The 22415-nt window shown below is 42.1% G+C and overlaps 1 protein-coding gene across 3 annotated transcripts in view; it reads left to right on the forward strand.

Annotated features, from left to right (window-relative positions):
* FAM124A (family with sequence similarity 124 member A) overlaps window positions 1-10458 on the forward strand; it is a 55745-nt gene extending 45287 nt beyond the window's left edge. For all 3 annotated transcript variants that reach the window (XM_069881725.1, XM_069881717.1, XM_069881727.1), the window contains exon 4: window positions 9440-10458. In XM_069881725.1, coding sequence (XP_069737826.1) covers window positions 9440-10240 — 801 coding nt within the window. In that variant the 3' untranslated portion in view covers window positions 10241-10458. The remainder of the gene's footprint in view (window positions 1-9439) is intronic.
* Window positions 10459-22415: the final 11957 nt, after the last annotated feature.

Here is a 22415-nt window from a genome sequence, read left to right on the forward strand (position 1 = left end):
AGTTTATAGCTGAAAACCTCTTTTCTTGTTCAGTGTATTACATACAGGTGTCTGTGAGACTCATGAACTCATCTTTTCATCCCCTTTTATCTGGGGCCAAGAGAAGAATACAACTGCCTTTATTTCCCTCAGCTTATTTAAAACATGTAGGTATCTGCACAAAAAGTATGGTTGTGGTCATACCTCACACTCGAGATAAATGAATGTGGGAATTGGGCAGAGAGATTTTTCCATGATGCACAACTGATTCAATGTGTTTAAGGGAGCAGAGGCAGTCCCCTCTTACAGAGTGATGGAGACTGTTTGTAGCTGAAGCGAGGAGCTGGGACAAGAGGACTCGGAAAATGCAGAAAATATCATCTTACCTACATGGGCAGCAAGAGTGGGTATTACTGAGCTGCTGAGGTCAAAATAATTACAAGATCTGTGGTTAGGACAAAGCTTTTCTTCTTCCTCTCCCAGCCCCAGCTGAGATTAAAAGAAACATTTTAGTTTCCTCTGCTGCTGAGGGTCCACTTCTGTTTCTGTTGGGAGGTTTAGGATGCAGGTCAGTGTGGGCACAGCTGGGATTTACTTCAGCTGGTCCACCAAATCCTTCCAGACCTCACCTGGCTCCACATTTCCTCTCTCCAACACAAAACAGTGTTCCTTCTCCATTCCCTTAGTCTCCAGTTTGGATGTCTTGACGGTCATCCAGCATTGGTATGATCTTGACTAAACATGCAAAGAGCCTTGGACCATTAGTCAACCCCCAACAATTTTAGGGGCCTTGGGCTTTGTGTCCTGTGTCCCTGCCTGAAGCACACAGTAGTTTTTTCCTCCTGAAAACTGGAATGCTTTCGTCTGCTGAAAGTGTCTACATGTTCAGTAAAGAAATGGCTTAATGATTTGTAAAATGATGAACACAAGGTCAGACAGGATGATATAATGTACACCTATAGTCATAAATGCAGTTAAATCATCTCGTCCCTGTTACTCAAAGCATTGACCAGTTACAAACTCTGGGAAATAAAGAAACAAACACTCCCATTACTACAGTCTGAGTCACAAGTAGAAGACAGAAAGATGAGAAAGTAAACCACGGTGAAAAGACGGTAAAAAGGAAAGACAAAAAGAGGCAAGGAGAGGGCACTTTTGCAGAGAATAGTTCGATCTGCCAGAAGGAAAATGGAGGTGAGAAAAGAGCTTCAAGCTTGCTTCAGTTAATAGTGAAGATGGAGCAGGTGTGAACACAAAGAGGAAGAAAGACAAGAAAAGCATCAAGGATGAGCAAGGATGTATACAGAGCACCTTTACAAAAATTACTTTTAGTTTCTCTTGAAACTGATGGTAAGGACAGAATTTTGGAGTAAAAATTGACTCGGTTAAGGGAGGCGCCTTAAGATGATTTAATTAATCAGTCTCCTGCTTTTAAACATCTTCTGCTCTATTTTTTCTTTCCTTTTAGTGCCATAAGTGTTTGGTTCTTCTTAGTGCAAATGATTAGATTGTAAATCAATCACTGACTCAAGTAGGAAGAGATTTTTTTAGTTCGTTTTCCTCATTCTAAGGTGCTTCCTGTCTTTCCCATTTGTGCAGTTATGTTTCATGGCGTAGTAAGATCTTTGGTAACTCTATACACCCAGCAAAAACTATTGAGAGTGAGTATATTTAGCATTACAAGACACCCACCTATTCTAGTTGTGTAAACACAGTACATGCCACTTTTCAAATATGTTCAATTCAATTTTAGGTCAAAGTTTTGCAGTTTGCCTTTTGATATACTGCCCTTCTGAATGCATTCTGCCTTCTAAGTAAGGTGTGTTATGGTAATATTGAGGAAAAACCTCTGCCACTTTTTCCTGCGTTGACTTTTTTTACCTGTATCAATCCCACTGGTTTTAACAGATTTCACTGTCACACTCCTGTTGAGCAAGGCAGGCAAAATCTGGGCTTGAAATGGTGATGTCATTGCTGTGCTGGCTGTGTTCTGACCTCAGCAGAGCCTCACTGGCAGTGCTTAATAGAGATAATACGTATCTATCTGCTTTCTTAAAAAGCACATACCTTAAAATAGACTGCAGAAGCACTTGTGGATTTTTTATGTCAGGTAGAGGCAGCCCAAGTGAGGTTAATTGTGCATTTCTGTGAGATTTGCCCCAAGTTGTTTATGGCATTCCCAGATATTCATCATAAAATTCTTCTGCAGCCCATTGTAATACACAAAGCCTCTAAATCCCTCCAGGCTTCACAAAGATTTGTGCAGAGATTATGAATGAGCACTGATTAGCGCCAGATGAAAAAAATCTGTTCCGTTGAAGAGCTAATCTCAGTCACTTTAGTCAATGATTGTGTTTGTGGTGTGTTTTTATGGCAGTCTGGCAGATGTTTCTCCCTGTATTTGGAGTTTCATTAAAAATCAACGTGTCCATGGGATCGAATCTTAGTGCTCTTGGAGAGCTGACCACCTCTCTAGAGCCTCTGCCACACTTATGCCCAACACAGCAAGCGTGACTGTACCAGGCAGGGCTCTGCGGGGCTGCAGTCAGGTATCAGTCAATGCAGAAAGCAAGCTGTGAGAAGGGTGAAGATAAGGACTTGAAAAAGAGGAGAACTCAGGAAAATTAGAGCAGATGAAATGACTTCCAAATCCAAGGGACAAGCTGGGGAGGAGGGAGAAGGGTGTTCTGCTGAAAAGAGTAGCTTCATGTGAATCACGCTGCACTCAAGGCACAAAAATATGTCTTGCTGTTTTCAGCATCCCATGACTGAAAGGAAAGTGGAAGATTGGTGTCTTACGCTTGCTTGTTGTGGTTTCTCCTGAGAGTAGTCACATGTGTAATTCCAGTTTGAACTTTATGGGACTGTCAGGCATTGTAAAGTTAAAATGAAGAGGAGCGATCATATGCACGCACAGGCTGCATGCAGCTACCCCTGTGCCGTGCGAGGGTGGTACGAGGGAACACAATCAATGGCTTTAACACAGGTAGTTTTGCCTGAGTTTTAATCCTGGATAAATCATCGAATCCTCTCTGTGATTTCTGACAAGCTACAGAATGTAGATATAGAAAAGTCTTCTTAGTCCACTTAATCCAGTTCTCTACAATATAGGATTAGCCTGTAATCTTTATTCACTAGTATGCCATGAGATGGAGCTTCTGTCACTCTACCTGTAGTACAGTTGTGCAGTCCAGTATTCTCACAGTCAGGAAGGTTTTTGGTTATGTTGCTTTAAGATGAAAGTATTAAAAATGTCTCCCCCTATTATTTCCCCTTTCTGCCCATATCATGAAGAGCAGCATTGGAAAATAGATGTTCTAAATCATAACACACTTAAACAAAAAGCATTGAGGCAAGCAATTCTTCCTGTAAATAGGAGGTCCAGGGAGGTTATTTATTCTCCCTCTGTACTCAGCACTGGTGAGACTGCTCCTCAAATACTGTGTTCAGTTCTGGACCTTTCACCACAAGAAGGATGTTGAGGCTCTGGAGCGAGTCCAGAGAAGAGCAACAACGCTGGTGAAGGGGCTGGAGAACAAGTCTTGTGAGGAACGGCTGAGAGAGCTGGGGTTGTTTAGCCTGGAGAAGAGGAGGCTGAGGGGAGACCTCATTGCTCTCTCCAACTACCTGAAAGGAGGTTGTGGAGGGGAGGGAGCTGGCCTCTTCTCCCAAGTGACAAGGGACAGGACAAGAGGGAATGGCCTCCAGCTCCGCCAGGGGAGGTTTAGGCTGGACATTAGGAAAAAGTTTTTCACACAAGGGGTCTTTGGGCACTGGAACAGGCTGCCCAGGGACGTGCTTGAGTCACCTTCCCTGGAGGTATTTAAAAGACAGGTGGACGCAGCTCTGAGGGGCATGGTTTAGTGATTGATAGGAATGGTTGGACTCGATAATCCGGTGGGTCTTTTCCAACATGGTGATTCTATGATTCTATAGAGCTGTTTAGAAATAAGTTGTGTTAGTAACGTCTCTTGGCCTGCCCAGCCAGCAGCCATCCTAATGGCAGGCTGCACTTTTCTTCTCTTTGTTGACCCAACATTACCTCCTACCAGGCCAACTGGGCTTCACCTGGATCTGATCCATTCGCAGGAATAATAGCAAATACCTAGATCCTATGTGAGAGACCCTGGGGTTTGTAGCAGGGGTGTTTCATCTCACCTCATCCATTTATCCTAGCGGTGCCCTCTGCTCCACACCCTGGTAGGCTATGCCTTAGGTAAGCATCCTTTTAAGTGCTCGTAATCTGATTACATCTTTAGTCATTGCCTTGTATATTTACAATCCAAAACGAACACAAGCTGATTTTAACTGGAGAGTTTGTAAAGATTGTAAAGGGGAGGGACTGTTCACGAAGGCTTGTAGTGATAGGACTAGGGGCAATGGGTATAAACTAGAGAGAGGCAGATTTAGTCTAGACATAAGGAGGAATTTCTTCACGATGAGGGTGGTGAGGCACTGGCACAGGTTGCCCAGGGAAGCTGTGGCTGCTCCCTCTCTGGAGGTGTTCAAGGCCAGGTTGGATGGGGCCTTGGGCAGCCTGGTCTAGCAGGACGGGTCCCTGCCCATGGCAGGGGGTTGGAACTAGATGATTTTTAAGATCCCTTCCAACCCAAACTATTCTATTCTATGATTCTATGATTAGAAACAGTTCAAAACGGTCATTCTTGTGTCTGTGCTTTATTCCTGAAATGCTTAAGATTTTAACTGTATTAATAAATTAAACATTCCCAGGAACATTCCCAGGCACTGAGATCCCTGATACGGAGTGCCGCGTGCCTGTGCTTTTGGGCCAGGTAGGATACAGGAGGTATACCCGTAATTACACAATCAGACCCAGTATCTCTCACCAGTGGTGACCTGAGAGCCAAATTTAATTACCTTTTCTTTGGGACACATGTCAAAAGTTACATCAATAAATAAGAATACAAAGGATTGCCCAAGTGACAGGGGACAGGACGAGAGGGAATGGCCTCAAGCTCCGCCAGGGGAGATTTAGGCTGGACATTAGGAAAAAATTTTTCACAGAAAGGGTCATTGAGCACTGGAACAGGCTGCCCAGGGAGGTGGTTGAGTCACCTTCCCTGGAGGTGTTTAAGGCACGGGTGGATGAGGTGCTAAGGGGAATGGTTTAGTGTTTGATAGGAATGGTTGGACTCAATGATCCGGTGGGTCTCTTTCAACCTCATTATTCTATGATTCTATGATTCTATCTAAATACATTAGACTTCCTAGTGCACAAAATATCTCCTCTAGACAACGAAGCAAAATGAACATGTAAGAGTTATCTGTGCAAGATTTGGTTCAGCTTCAGATTGTAGACACACAAAACTGGTGTCTAACTGCAGGTATTTTTTAGTGAGCTGCAGTCTGTGTTCTCACTGTAATGGATATGTACTTAGTACAGCCCAAGGACCTAGAGACCAATGCAGCTAACCAGGTAGAGGAATTTCCTCTAGGGAAAACTTGATTGCTCTCCAGACTGTATTAACTAGACAACTAAATCCTACCTACACTTTTTATTTAACAAATTAAGAAAATCAACTCAGATCACTTTAAAAATAGTTCCCTACTAAGTTGATACACAGCTGCATATGATGCTGCTGACATTTCAAAGGAATTCTGCAGATCATTTTCTGAAAGGCTGTTGAGGATCTCCATCGTTTTTGCTTTCCTATCTTCTACTGACAAAACTGGGTTCCTGTGAGCACCAGCTTGATCTCTGGGAAAAGGCAGAAATTGCAGAGAGCCAGGTCTAGCAAATAGGGTGGATACTCAAGCATAGTGATGTATTTCGTAGTTAAAAACTGCTTCAAAGATAAAGCACTGTGGGCTGGCCCATCATCTGGGTGTGAAATCCACCAGTTTCTCCGTAATCCTGGTCACTTCCTCCTCACATATTCATGCAATTTCATCAAGTCTTCGATTTAATACTGCTGATTTACCATCTGGCCACTGGGAACTCACTCTGCCATCACTATACCCTGGATATCAAAAAAACCAATCAAGATGGCCTTGAACTTCAAACAACTCATCTCCTTTTTTTAGTCTTGGAGATGTCGCTGACTTCCACTGCATTGGTTTTGTTTGGTTTCAAGATTGTACATAAATACCCAAGTTTCATCACAAGTAATTACCAAATTTAACAAATCTGGTCAATCTTCAATGCATTGCAAAAGATGCAAATACAGTTCGTTGTGATGCTCTTTTTGTTCATCTGACAGCATTTTTTGAACCATTTTTGCACAAAACCTTTTTCATGTTCAGTTCTTCCGTTAGAATGCATCAAACACTTTCCCTGTTCAAATGACCTCTAGTTCTCAGCTACTGCTTGAGCACATGGCCTTCTGTCTTTTCTAACCACATCTTGCACTTTTTTAATGTTGTCATCAGTAACTGCTGTGTGTGGGCGGCCTGGGTTATCATCATTTTGCGCACTTTATTTGCCTTCCAGAAATGGTTCATGACATTCAAAAACACGTGTGCAAGACAGGCACTCTTCACCGTAAGCCTCAGTCAATAACTGAAGTGTTTCTATGGCAGATTTATGCAGTTTCACAAGAAATTTGACATTAACTCGCTGTCCAGTCTTGCACGGAGACATTTTCTGGCCAGGGGTAAGAAAACCTCTGTATTTGACCATGTGTCCATTCATACTGAGTGAGGTGATCAAACTGAGCCTTGTCTCACTGTAGCAGGTTAGAACATGTTCTATAACCATCTCTTTGTCTCTCCCATCCCACTCTTGGTTCCTGGACTATAGGGTTAGTCTTGGGGTTTCTTGTGTCGTCTGTCATTATATAGACAGATGGTATGTTCTGTGCAAGCTAAAGGCAAAGTGTTTGTACTGCCCACAAAACTCTCCCCAGCGCAAGTGTCAGATCTCTCCCCAAAAGCCTTGTGTTTTCAGGTACAGTTTTGTCTGAATTGTTACCAGTACTTGCAGTCCCCAGAGCCTCCTGACCTTTTCACAAGCAAGACTGCACTTGCTTGGATCCTTGGTTTCTTTGGATACTTGATCAACTACGTCTGCGAAAACACAAGATTATAGCATGAAAACCAGCCATGTTCAGGCAATACACCATCTTCTCTCTGAGAGGTAGGAGAAGTATTCTGGAGGTACTTCTGTTGATTCAGCAAGTGTGGTGGTTGAGTCCGCGTAGTGTATCTGATATCAGAGCTACTGAACAGAAAAAAATAACTTTGGTTAGTGCAAATAGCAATATAATGGGGAGCATTTTCTTGAAAAAAAACTAATCAAAGTGGTCATGTACTTTCTGCCTGTCGTATTGTTATTGCTGGCTTATCTTGAAATGTCTTCAGTTAAGAAGCAGCTGGTAATTTCTTGATAGATGCAAGTCTTTTATCTTGCTGAGTAATTTTTTAAACAAATTATCTCACCTATTGCATAAATAAAATAATGTTGCTTGTAGAGGTCTAAAGGGATTTCTGGTAAATGTTTTGTTTACCATTTGACTCTGTACTCATTTTCTTATCAGTTAATGAAACTGCTACACTACTGTGATTAATTTTTGCATTAATTCATTTAATTCTTTATGGCATCAAGGAAAACACCATATTATGTTATACAGAAAAAGGCTATGAATTAACATACATAGGTATATATTAGATATTCATCTACAGTGCCCAAGTGAACACTTGTGGTTTGAATGTCCTATAAATCACCTCTAGCTAGACAAACATGAAAGAGCAAAACATTTTTTGCAGATGTGAAAGTCCTTTTTTGCCTTTAAAATCACTGCAATGAAAACCAGAAGGTGGTTATGACAGATACAGGTCACTAAGACAATTTAATGTGCACTGGCAAGATACTAAATCAGCAATGTGTGGAGTTCTTTTAGAAACAGTGGTTACATAGAACCTCCTTGGTTGCCAGGTCTCAAGACTTTTTGCTGTGTCATATAATTTCTTTGGTAAAATTATCAAGCTCTATCTATTTTCACTACTCACCCCAGAAGACTCTTCTGCTTCTGTTGTGATTAGAAACCTTTTATTAGTTTGTGGTTCAGGTTTTTTAATGGATAGTTAGTATTTTTTTTTCTCTTTTATGGCTGCATCTTTTTCAGTTTGAATTTATTCTTCCTCACTTAGACATATTTGAGTCATGTGCAGTATTCTGGATGAGGCCATAGCAATGTTGTACACAGCACATTAGAACTTTTTAAACTCACTTAAGACTGCTCAGAATCATGTTCATCACAGCCTTGTCACATTAATAGTACATAGTGGCCAAATACCTAGTACTTTCTTCTCCGTTTACAACTGACAAGTCCTACATCTGTGATTGATGTTTATTCTCAAGAGTATGATATTACTCTTTGTCCCACTGTCTCTTTTGGATCACAAATCTAGCTTTTTTTTTTATTAAGTGAAAAATTTCACTAAGAAGAATTTAAATTAAACTTTTAAAATGCAAACTTCTAAAAGCCTTACTGAGAGAAGTGTGATGATGCAAAAATCTTATCATTGGTCAGAGCTCAGAACACTAGGGACTCAGTTCAGTTTCCCACACATCAGTGTCTAATCCCGTAGAAAGGCCACTTGGCCTCCAGCAGCTTCTTGAGAAGGACATTGGGTCCCCACTTGTCACAGCTGCTGTCCCTGTGCAAGTGCTCAAGTATCTGGCAGATACACAACTGAACTCTGCCCTAGGGATGAGATTCAGGTCCAGATTCAGATCATAACCACCAGGTTAGGTCTTCAGTCTAGGTGCCTACAAGTAAACTGGATGGGGCTTTGAGCAGCCTGATCTATTGGGAGGTGTCTCTGCCCATAGCAGGGGAGTTGGAATTAGGTGATCTTTAAAGTCCCTTCCGACTCAAACCGTTCTATGATTCTGTGATTCTATAAAATTAGGTGTCCAAAGCTGTGCTTAAAGTCAATAGGAGCAAGTCAGTTCTAAAGCAAACTGTTCAACTAACCAGATGTGAAATTAAAAAAATGAAGGAGTTGAAAGTAGTAAATTCCCATCGCAACAGTAGAGAATGAGGTTGCTTGCTAAATGCTTTTTGATGTTTCAAAGGGAAGATTAAAAAGATTTGCACCACAGTAAGGAATAAATGAGAAATAATAATGATGGTCTCCCACTTCTTCATTTTTGTTCTTTGGCTGTCCACAAAGGCAATAATGTTGGAAGACAGAATATGAATGAATCTGAGCAAGTCAACAGTAAGCGAGAATTTCAAGCTAGTGTAATTCAGCCCACAAGGCAGAGTTGTTCTACCATTTATTCTTGTTGTCTTCAAGGCTGCTTATGTAAATATTTGGAATTTTGGCAGGATGTGTTCTTTTTATTATTGAAGGGGAACATTTGCTGCAAGCACACTGAATGAAGCCTGCTTCGTAATTATTTGCAATAAGAACTCAGCAATGGAGACTTACTGTTTTAAGACTGCCAGTTCTGTATTAATGTAATCTTCTTTTCTTCCTCTCCCGGCTGCAGCAAGCACACAGTTGGTGTAGGAAGTCTGCAAAGCAGAGAAAGCAACCATATCCATCTGTGTCAACAGACTCCCGCCTCACCACTCTGCCAGCCTTTCTTCCTGAGAGCCACCAATCTGTCTCTGAACAACCAAAAGAAATGGGTCAAAACAAGGTACATCATACAAATGGCCTTGGTCATCATCTTGGTTTCTCCCAGCAGGACTTGAGACACAGTGATCAAGGAGACTTCACACGCAGATCCAGCAGTGCCTCCAGTGTTTCATGGTCATTTCAACGAAGCAAGTCTCTGTTCTGCTTGCCCACAGTGAGCTCAGCCTCAGAGACTTTTCCTTTCAGTAAACCATTTGAGTTTTTAAATTCTGGGTCACCTGCAACCAGGTTAAAAACATGGAGATGCAGTCCCAGGCTTAACATTGATGACTTGGAGGGCACCCAGGAGACTGATGTAGACACAGGGATGAAGCTGTCCTTCTCAGACCTGTCTGTGGTCTCTGCATACTCTGTCCTAAATGGATTTTGCAATGATTTGGAAGCCTCTCTTCCCCCACAGAAGCAAACTGTCAGTAAGACTAAACAGGCAGGGGGTAGTGGAAGGCCTGTATCAGCTATGTGCAATATCTTTGAGTCAGTTGATGGTTCACTGCCTTCTCTCTCTGAATGGTCTTCCAGCTCATTCACATCAGCATCTCTTTCCAAACAACAGCCCAAACAGTCCTCCAGAGCAGCTCTTTGTTCTCTGAGTGATCATGGCAGTGTTTGCCCAGCCTCACCAGCTAATGAAGAAGAATTTTACATATGAGGTTTCTCTGTCTTACACCTTTCAGTGCAAATGTGTTCTACTTGTGAATGACAGCAGTGGGCCCACCTTGAGCTTGCAGAAAGTTCCTCACAGAGGAGAAGGTGATGCAGCAGAACATGCTAAATGTTTGAAGAAAGCATTCAGATCCCTCAGAGATGTATGTCTCCAAATTTTTTTTACAGTAAAGCAATCTGAGCTTGTACCCAGCATGTTTGTGTTGGAGGAGACGACCAGAAGTTTGTCGATGGGCAGTGCAAGGTGGGTGGTTTCTGTGACTGCCCTTTGGACTCATGGTGAAGGAAATGCCATGAGAGGCACACAATAATCCAGTTTTCTCTGGAAGAAACTGGTGAGCGTTTTGTGACACCAGACTCCTTTAACTTTTCTGAGAAATTCCCTTAACTCAGGAACGATGGGAGAAGAAAGGACCTTCTTTTCCTTTCACAAGTTCCAAAGGCAGCTCTATGCACAGCAGGTCCCCATAACACGTCTCCTCCAGAAGAGTCAGTCAAAATATTTCCTGAGAGGACACGCACAATTCCTTCTAACTTCCGAGAGCTGGCAGTGCTGAGGTGGGGAGAAGTTTCACTCTTTCATCAGGAAAGAGGAAGCTCTGCTGTTGCTTTGACCAGAATGTGGAAAGTGCCAAAAGGGAAACCTTACAGAATATTTCCAGCCCATCCTTTCCAGATGGACAGGAGATGGACAGGCTGTTGTCTGACCCACTTGTGTAGACAATGGTAAACCCAAATAAGCCATGCATACTAGTCAGAGCCTACCTTTTTGGAATACAAAAGAAGGAACATAAACCAGCATTTTTATATATTGCCCCACTACTAATCCAAAATACATGGCAGCTGCATGTTTTTTAAGGGGTTGTTATTTTTCTGTTGAGAATCATTAATGCAAAAACTTATTTTTCATATTTCCAGTTCAACTTCTTTCTAAGTAAAACACATTTCTTCTCAAATATCTCTCTCTGAAGGGAGAACAGATTATATTTTACTGGCTTTTCAAATGATAATTTTGAAATACACATTCTTGATAACCTGTTTTGCTCCAATTCATTTGGTATTTGAAAAACAAAAAGTAAGTAAAAAGCTGTTAATATGAGAGCTAAGTACCTTCACCAAGATTTAAGTTATATATACAGATTGCATCATGCATGTTCTGAAAAGTTACCTTTTTGGCAAAGAAGTGATGCTGATTGCAGCACTGGTCTGACCAGTGAGAAAATAACCACGTCAAAAGGTGTATGCATAATAATGTATGTAACCTATATACAGGTACAGATGCTGAAGATCTACCATGATGGCATTGACATTGTGGTGGATGGAATAAAAATACATTTGAGGAGAAAAATGTTTGCTATATTTTCAGGTAGTTTTACTTAGGAGAACTGCTGCTTTGGGAAATAAAAAAAAAAAGGAAAAAAAGAGAAGCACACACATAGTCTACATAATAATTACAAAAAGTGGAACAGCCTCCCTGGCCTATTTAAATAAATATTGTTTGTACAAAGAGTTCTGGAAGAAAGCCTATGGAAACTGAGTACAGGTTTATTGGGGAGGAGGGGATATTCCATTAAACCTGCACCCCCAACCCAGAAGAGGCCAGAGGGATAGTTAAGAGTCAGGATGCTACTCCTCAAGGCTTTTTCTCTTTGCTGTCATTTTTTCCACACAGGGAAAGAGGCATCAGGCTGAAGTCCAAGCCTCCTCCTTGTGAGATGCTATCATAGCATGTACCAGAGGTAGAACTTGTCTTTTGTGCTAAACTCAGTGTATAAATAGAAGCATCTATTCAAGCTCTAAGAACTGAGGAGATTATCAGCTTCCTCCTGCCCTCAAAACTGTTTAGGTTTACTGCAGTTTTGGGTAAATTGTTCTCTTAAGAAATATCTGGGACCAGAAATAGCTCTAGTGAAGGATTTGTCATGGTGAGCATGTGTTTACTTGCACTCCTTCAGAGCCCATGCCGTCTTTCCTCTGACTTTTCACAGCCCCTCTGAACATTTCAGACCCAAGTTATCCAAAGTTGTGCTCTGTGTTACTGTTTGTACCCTGTCAAAATAATTGTAAAACACTGTGAGGTCAGACCAGCATTTTTTTCCATCAGCTTTCAATTGACTGTATGAGTAGTGATGCCTAGGACAATCAGACTCTGCAGGTTTGAACTTACAATTCATTATTTTCTGTTTTCTTTGTGGTAGTACAAAAATGAATTATGAAATAGCATTATTCATGGAACAGCCATTTCACCAACACTAGCCACTTCCAGATACGACAAACAACAAAATTAAGTTGGTTCGAGTATGTTAAAAATTTAGTATTCATTATTTGGGAAAGAGGAAAGAAAAGTCTTTTCAAAATATTTTAATAATATAGATAACATTTGATCTGAACAGGACATCAAAAAGTCTTCAGAGAGCTGGTTTGCGCTGATCTGTCTGTCTCATCTTGGAATCATGCAAACATCCAGACTCTCAATCAAAGCTGACTGGGGCTTTAAATGAAGAGGAGGCTTTGAAACATCCTTATGCCCAGGGTGTACTTCTGCAAGGAGTTCAGCACATCAAAGGACACCTCCTCACACAGCGCGAAGTACTGTTGGTAGAGATCAACCAACAAGCACAGGATAGCTCCAGTGTCAGTCATGAAGCTTGGGTGTGGCATTAACCAGCAGACCCACAGACATCTCAGCTCCAGATTTTACCACGTTAATTCATGTGGGAAGAAAGCCAAATGATCCTCCACGGACTTTGAATTTATGCTGTCTCCACTGGTTCTGTCTTCAAGTTTTTGTGTTCTGTTTACCAATACTTAACTAGAGATGAACGTTTTAATTGTTTACATTCATGGTGCTTGTAACCAAATTTTTTAATAAATTGAGTGTCCTACTGTCAGGCAAACAGAGATGATAGTGCACAGAAAAACTTTGTCTATAATAAAACAATGTCTATAATTGAACAGTGTTCTACTGAAGTTAGGCATCATTAATTCTCTTTGCATTACTTAAGAAGGGACTGATCTCTTCAGAGACTTGATTATGCATAAGTTTCATGGCATTTACTTATGTATCATATTGGTTTGGTTAAATTATGAACAATGTCATTTGAGAACTGTAGGTTTTCCCTGAACAACTTCTCTTTCTCAACCCCTGAAATGTGTTGCTTCTGTGAAATAAAGTATAGATGAAAAGTCAGTTGTGCTCAACCTTCTGTGTGTTCATTAAAGAATTGCAGACTCACTGACTATTTTAACTAGGCTTCAGAATGAATGCAGTGACACAAGCTCTCTGGCTCTTGGCAGCGTGAGTGAGTGGGATAATTACAAAATAAACATAGCAAAAATATTTTTGTGTTGGACTCAGCTTTGCCTCTGCAGACAGGATCTTTTGATTCCCACTGTGGTGGTGTAAATCATTTGCTCCAGTAAAGCTGAATGATAAAATAGGAGCTGTGACACAGATCAGTAATCCTGCATGCTTAAAACTCATCTTGGTTTGTTTCATGTACACTGGCCTTCATAATAGTGCTTCCCTATTGTTTCCATTAATGTGTGGTGGTATCTGTTAGACATATTTTTATTCCCCTTGTGGCATGTGCCTGCACACAAATATTACATTGTATATGCAAAGCTATGTAGGTTTGGCTTTGTTTTTGGTTTTATGGTATAACAAAGTGAGGTTTACATGTGTTTATATGGCAATTATAGAATCATAGAAACATCAGGAACTGGAAGAGGCCTCTGGAGGTCGTTTAATCCAGTGTCTGCTGAAAGCAGGCACAAATCTGCTCAAACCTCAAAGCTTTGAATTTAAATCAGTTTGCTCAGGATCTCATCTGATCAGGTTTGAAAATACCCAGAGGTGTCAATTTCACAGTGTCTCTGGGCAGCCTGTGCCAGTGCTTAACTGCTGTTGTGGTGAAGAATTGCTTCCTAATCTGCAGTCAGAGTTTCCCATGTTTGAACTTGTGGTCTTTCCCTCTTGTTTTTTCGCTGTGTACCTTTGAGTATCCCTCATACTATTACTACACTCCCTGATAAAGACTCCTTCCTAATGTTTCCTGTAGGCCCTCTTTAAATACTGGAAGGCTGCTAGAAGCTCTCCCTCAAGCCTTCTCTTCTCCAGGCTGAACAACCCCAACTCTCTCAGTCTGTCCTTATAGCAGAGCTGCTCCAGCCCTCTGATCATCTTTGTGGTCCTATTCTTTGTTCCTTTCCTATTAAAGTAACTTGCTGCTTTGACTGCAGCTGAGTGTTGAGCTACCCTCTTCATAGATCTTTATTTAGCCCCAAGGTCCAATTCACAAGCAATAAGTCAGCTCAGAGCCTACTATCATGTATGCAAAATTACATTTTGTATGTAATTAATTTTAGAAATAGCTACCTTGAATTTCATCTGCCTTTTTATTGCCCAATTGCTGTGTATTGTGAGACTCTTCTGCAGATTCCTCAGTTGTGCATGATATTCACTATCTTTGATCTTTAATAGCTTCAAACAAACTCCCATCTGATGAAAGCCCGCTTTTTCCAGGTTTAAGTCATGCTGAACAATGTAAGTTTGAGTACAAATCCCTGCATGACTCCACTGCCAACCTCCTTCCACTGTCAGAACTGGCTATTTATTTCTACCTTCTGTTTCCTGCCTTTTAATCAGCCCTTTATTCACATAACCTTACCTCTTAAACCATCACAGCATGGTTTCTTTAAGAGGCTTTGATGAAGGACTTCGGAAAGCTGTACACCTATTTTTTGATGCCTTCTGAAGTCTCTAATAGATTTATGACGTGTGATTTCCTTTTATAAAACCATGTTGATTCTTCCTCAAACTAACTCAAAATTACTTCTGTTTAAATAATGAATTCTGTCTCATCTGAGCCCAAGAGTGATTTGAGTACAGGACAATCCTCCCTGTGGCATCGTTTCCGAGGTTCCAGGACTCAGCATAGCATAATTGCTAAATTTACACAATGTCCAGACTTCCTGAGCCAAAAACTGTGTTCAGATCACTGTGTGACCAACTGCTACATTGTGCTAATGATGGATTTATCCAACTGCTTAGTGTGGAAAGCCCTGCAAGGCTTGTAAATCTTATGATGGGAAATGTCTACAATAGTAAATGGAAGAGGGACAGGGAGAAGGTTCAGACACTGGATCATTTGGTTGCTTGTTGGCTGTGTTTTGAACCTCCTCAAACAGTTTTCTCCAAGACAGTACCCTCAGCCTAAGGACTGTTCCTGCTATGGAAAAGTCTACATCAAGCCTGGACCTCTCTGTCTGCAGCACTGTCCCATCAGACTTTGCATCGTCCTGTGTTCCCACATACCCTTGAGCACCCCACTGGGCATGAAACACAACCCTCCTAGGTCATGCTGTAAACACACCTCTCATATGGGCTGCAACACAGTCCTCACTGTTTTGGAGAACAATCTACCCAGCTGTAAGGATCCCACAGCAGTCCAGAAGGTAGCAGCCAAGCGGGCTGCTCCGTGCTGTGCCTCTGACCAGTGGGACAGCTCTGAAGGGTGTGGAAATGATTCAAACAGTGCTGGTCTGGCTTTGGAGATGGAGATCAGTGTTCAGCTTGCTTTTATTTAGCAGCTTACAGAGAGAGTGTTGCTTCAATCTGGGCACACAAAGAGCATTTGGAGTCTCGGAATTCTTCACAACTGAACAGGCGCACCCTGTCTCCTCTTTGACGCACCCTTTTGCATTAAGCATGGTTCACTTTAAATCATTTGTCCTTTTTAATCACTTTTTCATAGAATCATGGAATCACTAGGTTGGAAAGGACCCACTGGATCATCAAGTCCAACATTCCTATCAGTCACTACTAAACCATGCCCCTCAGCACCTCATCCACCCATCTTTTAAACACCTCCAGGGAAGGTGACCCAACCACCTCCCTGGGCAGCCTGTTCCAGTGCCCAATGACCTTTTCCGTGAAAAATTTTTTCCTGTCAACTCTGAACCTCCCCTGGCGGAGCTTGAGGCCATTCCCTCTTGTCATGTCCCCCATCACTTGGGAGAAGAGGCCAGCTCCCTCCTCTCCACAACCTCCTTTCAGGTAGTTGTAGAGAGCAATGAGGTCTCCCCTCAGCCTCCTCTTCTTTTTCCTGAATGTATGAGGCATATACAAATATATATATGAAATAGCTTAGTATGTGGGCTATTAATCCAGTCTTCCCATCGTACATAAAAACTGCTGACCATTAGTAGGTAATGAAATGGAAATGGATCTAGGCAAAGATGACCAGTCAGTAAGAGAAACACCCTGTTCACATCCCCATGACTGCGGAGTGCCTCTGTTTTCTGACGGGATCACACCAATGCAGCATGCTGGTTTTTTTGTCTGTATCTCTCTGGGAAGCCACCAGCCTGCAAAAGTTCCTAGTGCCATCTCGTGGTTTTCATGCACACGAGAGTCAGCGCAAGGAGCTGCAAGCCCCTGTGGGTGACACCTGCAGGGTACAGTGCCTTCTGAAGCCAACAGTGGTCCCTGGCACAGCCTGAGACATGTCCCCTTCCCCAGGGTCCACCCGGGGCTTTGCAGCAAGTGTCCCCGAAGAGTATGGGGTGAACACGGTGGCATTTGCATCATAGTGTGGTAGAAAGCGAGCCTTGTCCCAGCCACCACCACGACAAGATCTGCCTGCCCTCACATTCGATGTGCCCTGCATTTCAGTATTTGGGCAGCCTGATCTAGTGGGGTGTCCCTGCCCATCACAGGGGGATGGAACTAGATGATCTTTAAGGTCCTTTCCAACCCAAACCATTCTATGATTCCATGATACTATGATTCTATGATTTGCTGCTGATAGTGCCTATGCTGGGCTTTCACTTCACCTATTGCCTCCCTTCAATCACAAATCTGGGGAACAGAATAACCCAATGGCCTGATGACCCAAACGGCTCAGCCATCTCCTTTTGCTGGCAGAGAAGCAGCCACAGTCCACAGGGCAACTTCCAAGGGCTGCACTCAGGATGGAGCTGAGCATCTGCCATGAACAAGCCCTTGAGCAGTGCTGTAAGCTGGCTGGCTGTTGCAAATTCCACTATTTACTTTGACGAAAATTTTAGCCCTCCTGGTACGGAGATAATCTGCTAAGTATGACCCAAGTCCTGCCAAGACAATGCTTCTTGTGAGGTCAGCAGTGCCACCAGAGCTCTCCTGGTCCATAGGTGTAATGAACTCAGTGACAGGGCCTCCTGGAACAGATACAGTGTAAGAATGCAGCACATAATACCAATTCTATAATTCCTCCCGTTTTGGTGACTTAACAGCCATCTTTTTGCAGTTCACACATGCCGCTGCATGGACAGATGTATATATTTTTTTAACTGGACTGAGACTAGGAGCGGGTGTCTTATTCACGTAGTTTGCCATGACACGGCTGTAAGTCCCACTTTTTCCTCCTGTTTGGGTTTTTTTGGTCACAAGAAAGAAAAGCTTTAAGTCATTACTCTGTGGCTCTGCTCATGGATTTTAACTAGTTCTTAGCATTCTCTTGTTGTGCCACATAAAGCCACAGAAATGCAGCCACTGTCTATAAGTTTCTCTCTCCAGCACTTTGCTGACTTGTTTTCTTTGAAGAGCTAATTGCCCTGTGGTTTTCCCACAAGAGGGATGAGGTTGTTCCCAGTCTGCCACGTGTGTGAAGACTGCAGAAATTTGCAGGAAGGAGTTATGGTGTAGTAGTAGGAACAACCACCAGGCAGTAGTAGGAAAAATCACCACCAGGGCTGCTGCTGATGCCCACCTGGGTAGGAGATGGGGATGCAAGAGCTGGTAATAAGGTCAGGGGACTGCTGGGACAAGCCAAAGGGCAGGAGAGGAGCAGAAAGGTAGGATCAAGTTGTGACCTTCCTCCCTTTTTGTAGGCACAGATGGTATACCAGCTCCAGGCTTGCAAGGCCATGCAAGACCCTGCTCTTCAAGGCAGGGGTGAAATATGGAGATGGTGGAGGGGACCTGTCAGCCCCGGGGGATAAGGATGCTGAAGCTGTCAGGTTGCGAACAGAGCCAAAGTACACAAAATGTTTTCCAGATTTCCAGGACAGCCTTTGCTCTGAGCTGGTGGACTGGTTTGCTGTTTCAGCCCCTTACTTTGCAGATGAGTTCCCTTGGATTTATGCTACCTGTCCCTACAGACACTCCTTTTCCCTGTCTTTCCCTTCCTTCCCTTAATCTTACCCTTACTTTTCTTTCTTTTCCCACCTAGTTCATCCCTCTCCTTCACAAAACAACAGGGCCATAAAAAATCACACTTAGTACCATGCCAACACATCCTTGGCCAACACAAGCCTGGAGGTGCTCCTGCTCTGCCCACTCCCAGTTCCCCAACATATCCCATCTCATCTCTTTAGACAGAACCCAAATCTGGGGCTGCACTTGCAGCTCGTGTCTGGAACAAAGCAAGATAGGACCTAGGCTCCTTTCCTCCTGCCAACTCCTCTTCGCAGCATCTCCTTACAAAATCAAAGGGATTTGGTACTTACCTATCTCTAGCATACTACAGCATAGAAAAGTGCTTTCAGCATCACTAGGAGTCATTCAGTGACATTGCAAGGATGCAGCTGCAGGTATGTCCTGCTCTGCTATATACTTGGAAGGTTGTTGTCTCTTAGACATACCAGGTCACCAGAACCTTTTCTCATGCTGCAGTTTTTTGGTAGATGATCCAAACAAAACCTAGCTACTCTCTGGAGTGACAGCTAGCTTGTAGCCTGACATGAATGAAAAGCACAGCAAGATGGAAGAGATTTTTTTTGCTCCTGGCCTTCTCTGGTGATTTGTTAAGTTTGGCAGCATCATTTGGAGAAGTGAATTAATCTTACTGGAGTTATGTACTAAAAGACACTTTGGGGGAAAAAGAAGTGGGCAGGGGGGCTGATGTGTGAATCTATGTTGATTATTTTGAAGACATAAACAAGTAGCCTCAGAAAAGAATTTGACAACCATATGGACTTTCAGAAGTGTGAAAATTTCTGAATATGATATGCAATCATGTAAGGACTGGCATGAAACAAAAGGTTACTTGAGATATGGGTAGATGAGAAATCTAGACAGGAGACTGCAATCTGTGATAGAGGAGTTAAGATTGTGGGTACATTAAAAGAAAGCTATATAGAAAGAAGTATTTAAATTAAATTAAATTAAATTAAATTAAATTAAATTAAATTAGATTAAATTTAATTGTTGCATAACAGGATTCTCCCCAAGGTGTTAGGAATAACAGTCAGTCCTATTTCTTATAGGAGAAAGTTCTTCCTAGAACTGGACTCTTCAGGGAACTGCAGTCTCAGGCCATAAAAATTGAAATTGTTTTCCTGGGAAACTTCATTGAAGATCCTGCATCCAATCTGGACTTTACAAAGGGCAATATCTACAGATACAAGAGCACAAGATACCTGTCCTACTGAAGGGCACCAGCTGCTTCAAGTGAGTTTTGTAACTAATATGACAGTGCTAGATCTCTCCCTTGATGTTCACAAAGGGAACACTTCTTATTCCAGAGCTTGGGAGGTGCTGGCGTTGCCCCTGAGAGGCAAGTGGGATGACAAAAAGCAGATTGGTAAGTTTTGTAATTTCGGTGCAGCACACATCTATACACTCTGTATGTGCAGGGGCATCTCCATGGGCCACAAGGCCTGACAAATGAAGGTGCATCGTAGGAAAGGAGTTAAATGCTGCTCTGCTGTCATGGGGAGAGGGGCAGGGGCAACCCATCAGATCTGGACAAGGGCCACCACACCGTGTGAGGAGAAGAGAAACTTCTGAAGTCTAGAGTCTGTCTGGGGTACTAAGTTCAAGTGCTGACACTCTGAGTCTCTTTACTACCTTCCTTTCCCCTTAAAGTCATCACAGTGCGTAATATTGTGAGACACAAATTGCAGCAAAAAAAATCTATTCAGTTTTGGTTTATAAATGGCTCTGATTTGCTTCTGATTTCAACTTCCCCTTTGGCAGCAATTCAGGTCCAGATACTGGTTTGTAATGCTCATGACACCATAAGAGAATGGGAAGAGCAGATGAAAGGTGAAAACCTAGAAGTGGAACACAAATCAGCTGTACCATCCTAAAAATGCAGAGGCAAAAGTAGGTTGAATGCTCAGAAACATGTGTTTGATAACATCAACAGAACATTGGCTGTGAGGCTACTGTTGATTGAAAAAAGGAAAATTATGTTGACCTTCTGTACCATAATGCACCTTACTGCAGGTCACCAAAGCACTGGTTTGTATCTAAGCAGGATACATGCTACGGGTTTGCCTACCTCTGTGTTGCTTTGCACCCAGAACAAAGAAAGTACAGAGTCTGGGATGTACACTCCTACAGTCTGATATTTTGAGTTGTTCTTTCCATTCCACAATATTCCCATTAGACCCCAATGTCTTCAAGAAGTCAGTACATGCACACAGATGTCCTCATATATCTTAAATTTTTCCCTATGTATCTTCTAAGTACACCCTTTCTATCTTTCCTCTTGCCTTTTATAAGGCCATTGCAACACCCAACAACCTATAGTTGCATGGTGACAGTAGCACAGTCACCAGTAAATTTAAAGTCTCATGGTCTCTTTCTACCACTGAAGGTGGTACTTGAAGTTAGTCCTGCGGGGCACAAGCAAGAAAATGCCACTGATGACAATGTGACAAACTGTATAGAGAAACAGAAAGCTCTTTTGCAATTTAAAAAGGAAACTCCTGAGAATAATTTCAGAATCCACAACCTCTATTTTCAAACTTTGGAGTGACAGGCCTAAAGAAAAGCATATCGAGATCCTTCTTTTCTCTTTATTTAATGAGGTATGGGCTTTAGCTGAGGAATTTAAATGACTGGTTGGTAAGTATTTGGAATTCTTGAGAGTCATAAAGATCGAGGCAAATGGACCAATCCAAAATTAAATTAATTTCAACACTGTGACAACTCCTGGCTGTTTCTATTTTCCCCTAAACAAACTATGAATATTTTTACTCTCCTTGAAATGTTGAAGTAAAAGAAGAGTCTTATTTTGCAAGGAACTGCAATATTACACGTCCCCATATGTGACAAAAGTGCTTATAGACAGATGTAGCTGTTCTATCTCTAAAAGAAAGAAGACATTGGAGAACAACATTTTCTTAATTTCATGATTCATGCATTCATCAGCTGGTCCTTTGACACTTTTTCATAATTAATAGAGTTGTTATGAGACAAAGCAGCAACAGAGACACGTTAAGCACAGGGAAAAAAATTCACTGAAAAGTAAATGTTTTACATCTAATTACAACAGGCATGCAGTGAGCATATGTGCCATGCCACATCTCAAGCAGAATCAGCGCGTCGTTATGTCCTTGAAGAAGTGACCTTCAGAAAGAGCAATTAGATTTTTAACACTTTTTCTTTTCTATTAGTAGTAGTGTTTTTGATGAAACAACATAATTTAACAGTTTGATTTTGTCTTTGTCCAGAACACAGATTTGCCATTTTCAGACATGCTACTTCAGGGGCTGGGAATATAACAGTGCTGAGTGTCCTAGCTTGAAAGGTACCTCTAGACAAAAGTGCATAGAGAACAGCTTCAAATGAAACACCAACAGCCATCCTGTAGTGAATGGCACATGTCTGCTGCATGGCTTCACACAAGACCCTCAGTCACTTGGTACCCTGGTCGTCTTGGAGAAAAATTGATAATAACATTGTGTTCCCAAACGTAGGTCTAATGTAGTGCTGCTTACAACAGAGAAACGTAAACAAACCAATATTATCTTGTTGGATGCCTATTCCAGTACACTTCAGTTTAAAGGAGAAGAAGGCAGTGCATATTTTCCGTAAGGCCTGCATTAGATCCCTGGAAGCTCAGCTTGGAGCCAGCTCTCTTCTGCCAGTCTCCAGCTGTGTCAGAAAGAGCTCATGGCTGGATATGAAGCAGGCTGCGCACTGATACGAGAGAGGGCAGCTTTGCAAAATTACTGTCACTCTGGGGATTATTTTAAATTTCTTGACTTCCAGGAACTGTTACAGCTCAGAGAGGAATGCTTCAGAGGTAAGAGAAAAAGAAGAATGAGCATAGAGAGCAGACAAACTATGCTGGAAAACAGCGCTTATTCCTGCTAGTGTGTGCTCACCTGCTTCTATGGTTTGAGCTGACTTTTGGCTCTTCGGTTTGGAGCACTCTGAGCAAAGG

The sequence above is a fragment of the Phaenicophaeus curvirostris genome, chromosome 1, assembly GCF_032191515.1.
Source record: "Phaenicophaeus curvirostris isolate KB17595 chromosome 1, BPBGC_Pcur_1.0, whole genome shotgun sequence".
NCBI lineage: Eukaryota > Metazoa > Chordata > Aves > Cuculiformes > Cuculidae > Phaenicophaeus > Phaenicophaeus curvirostris.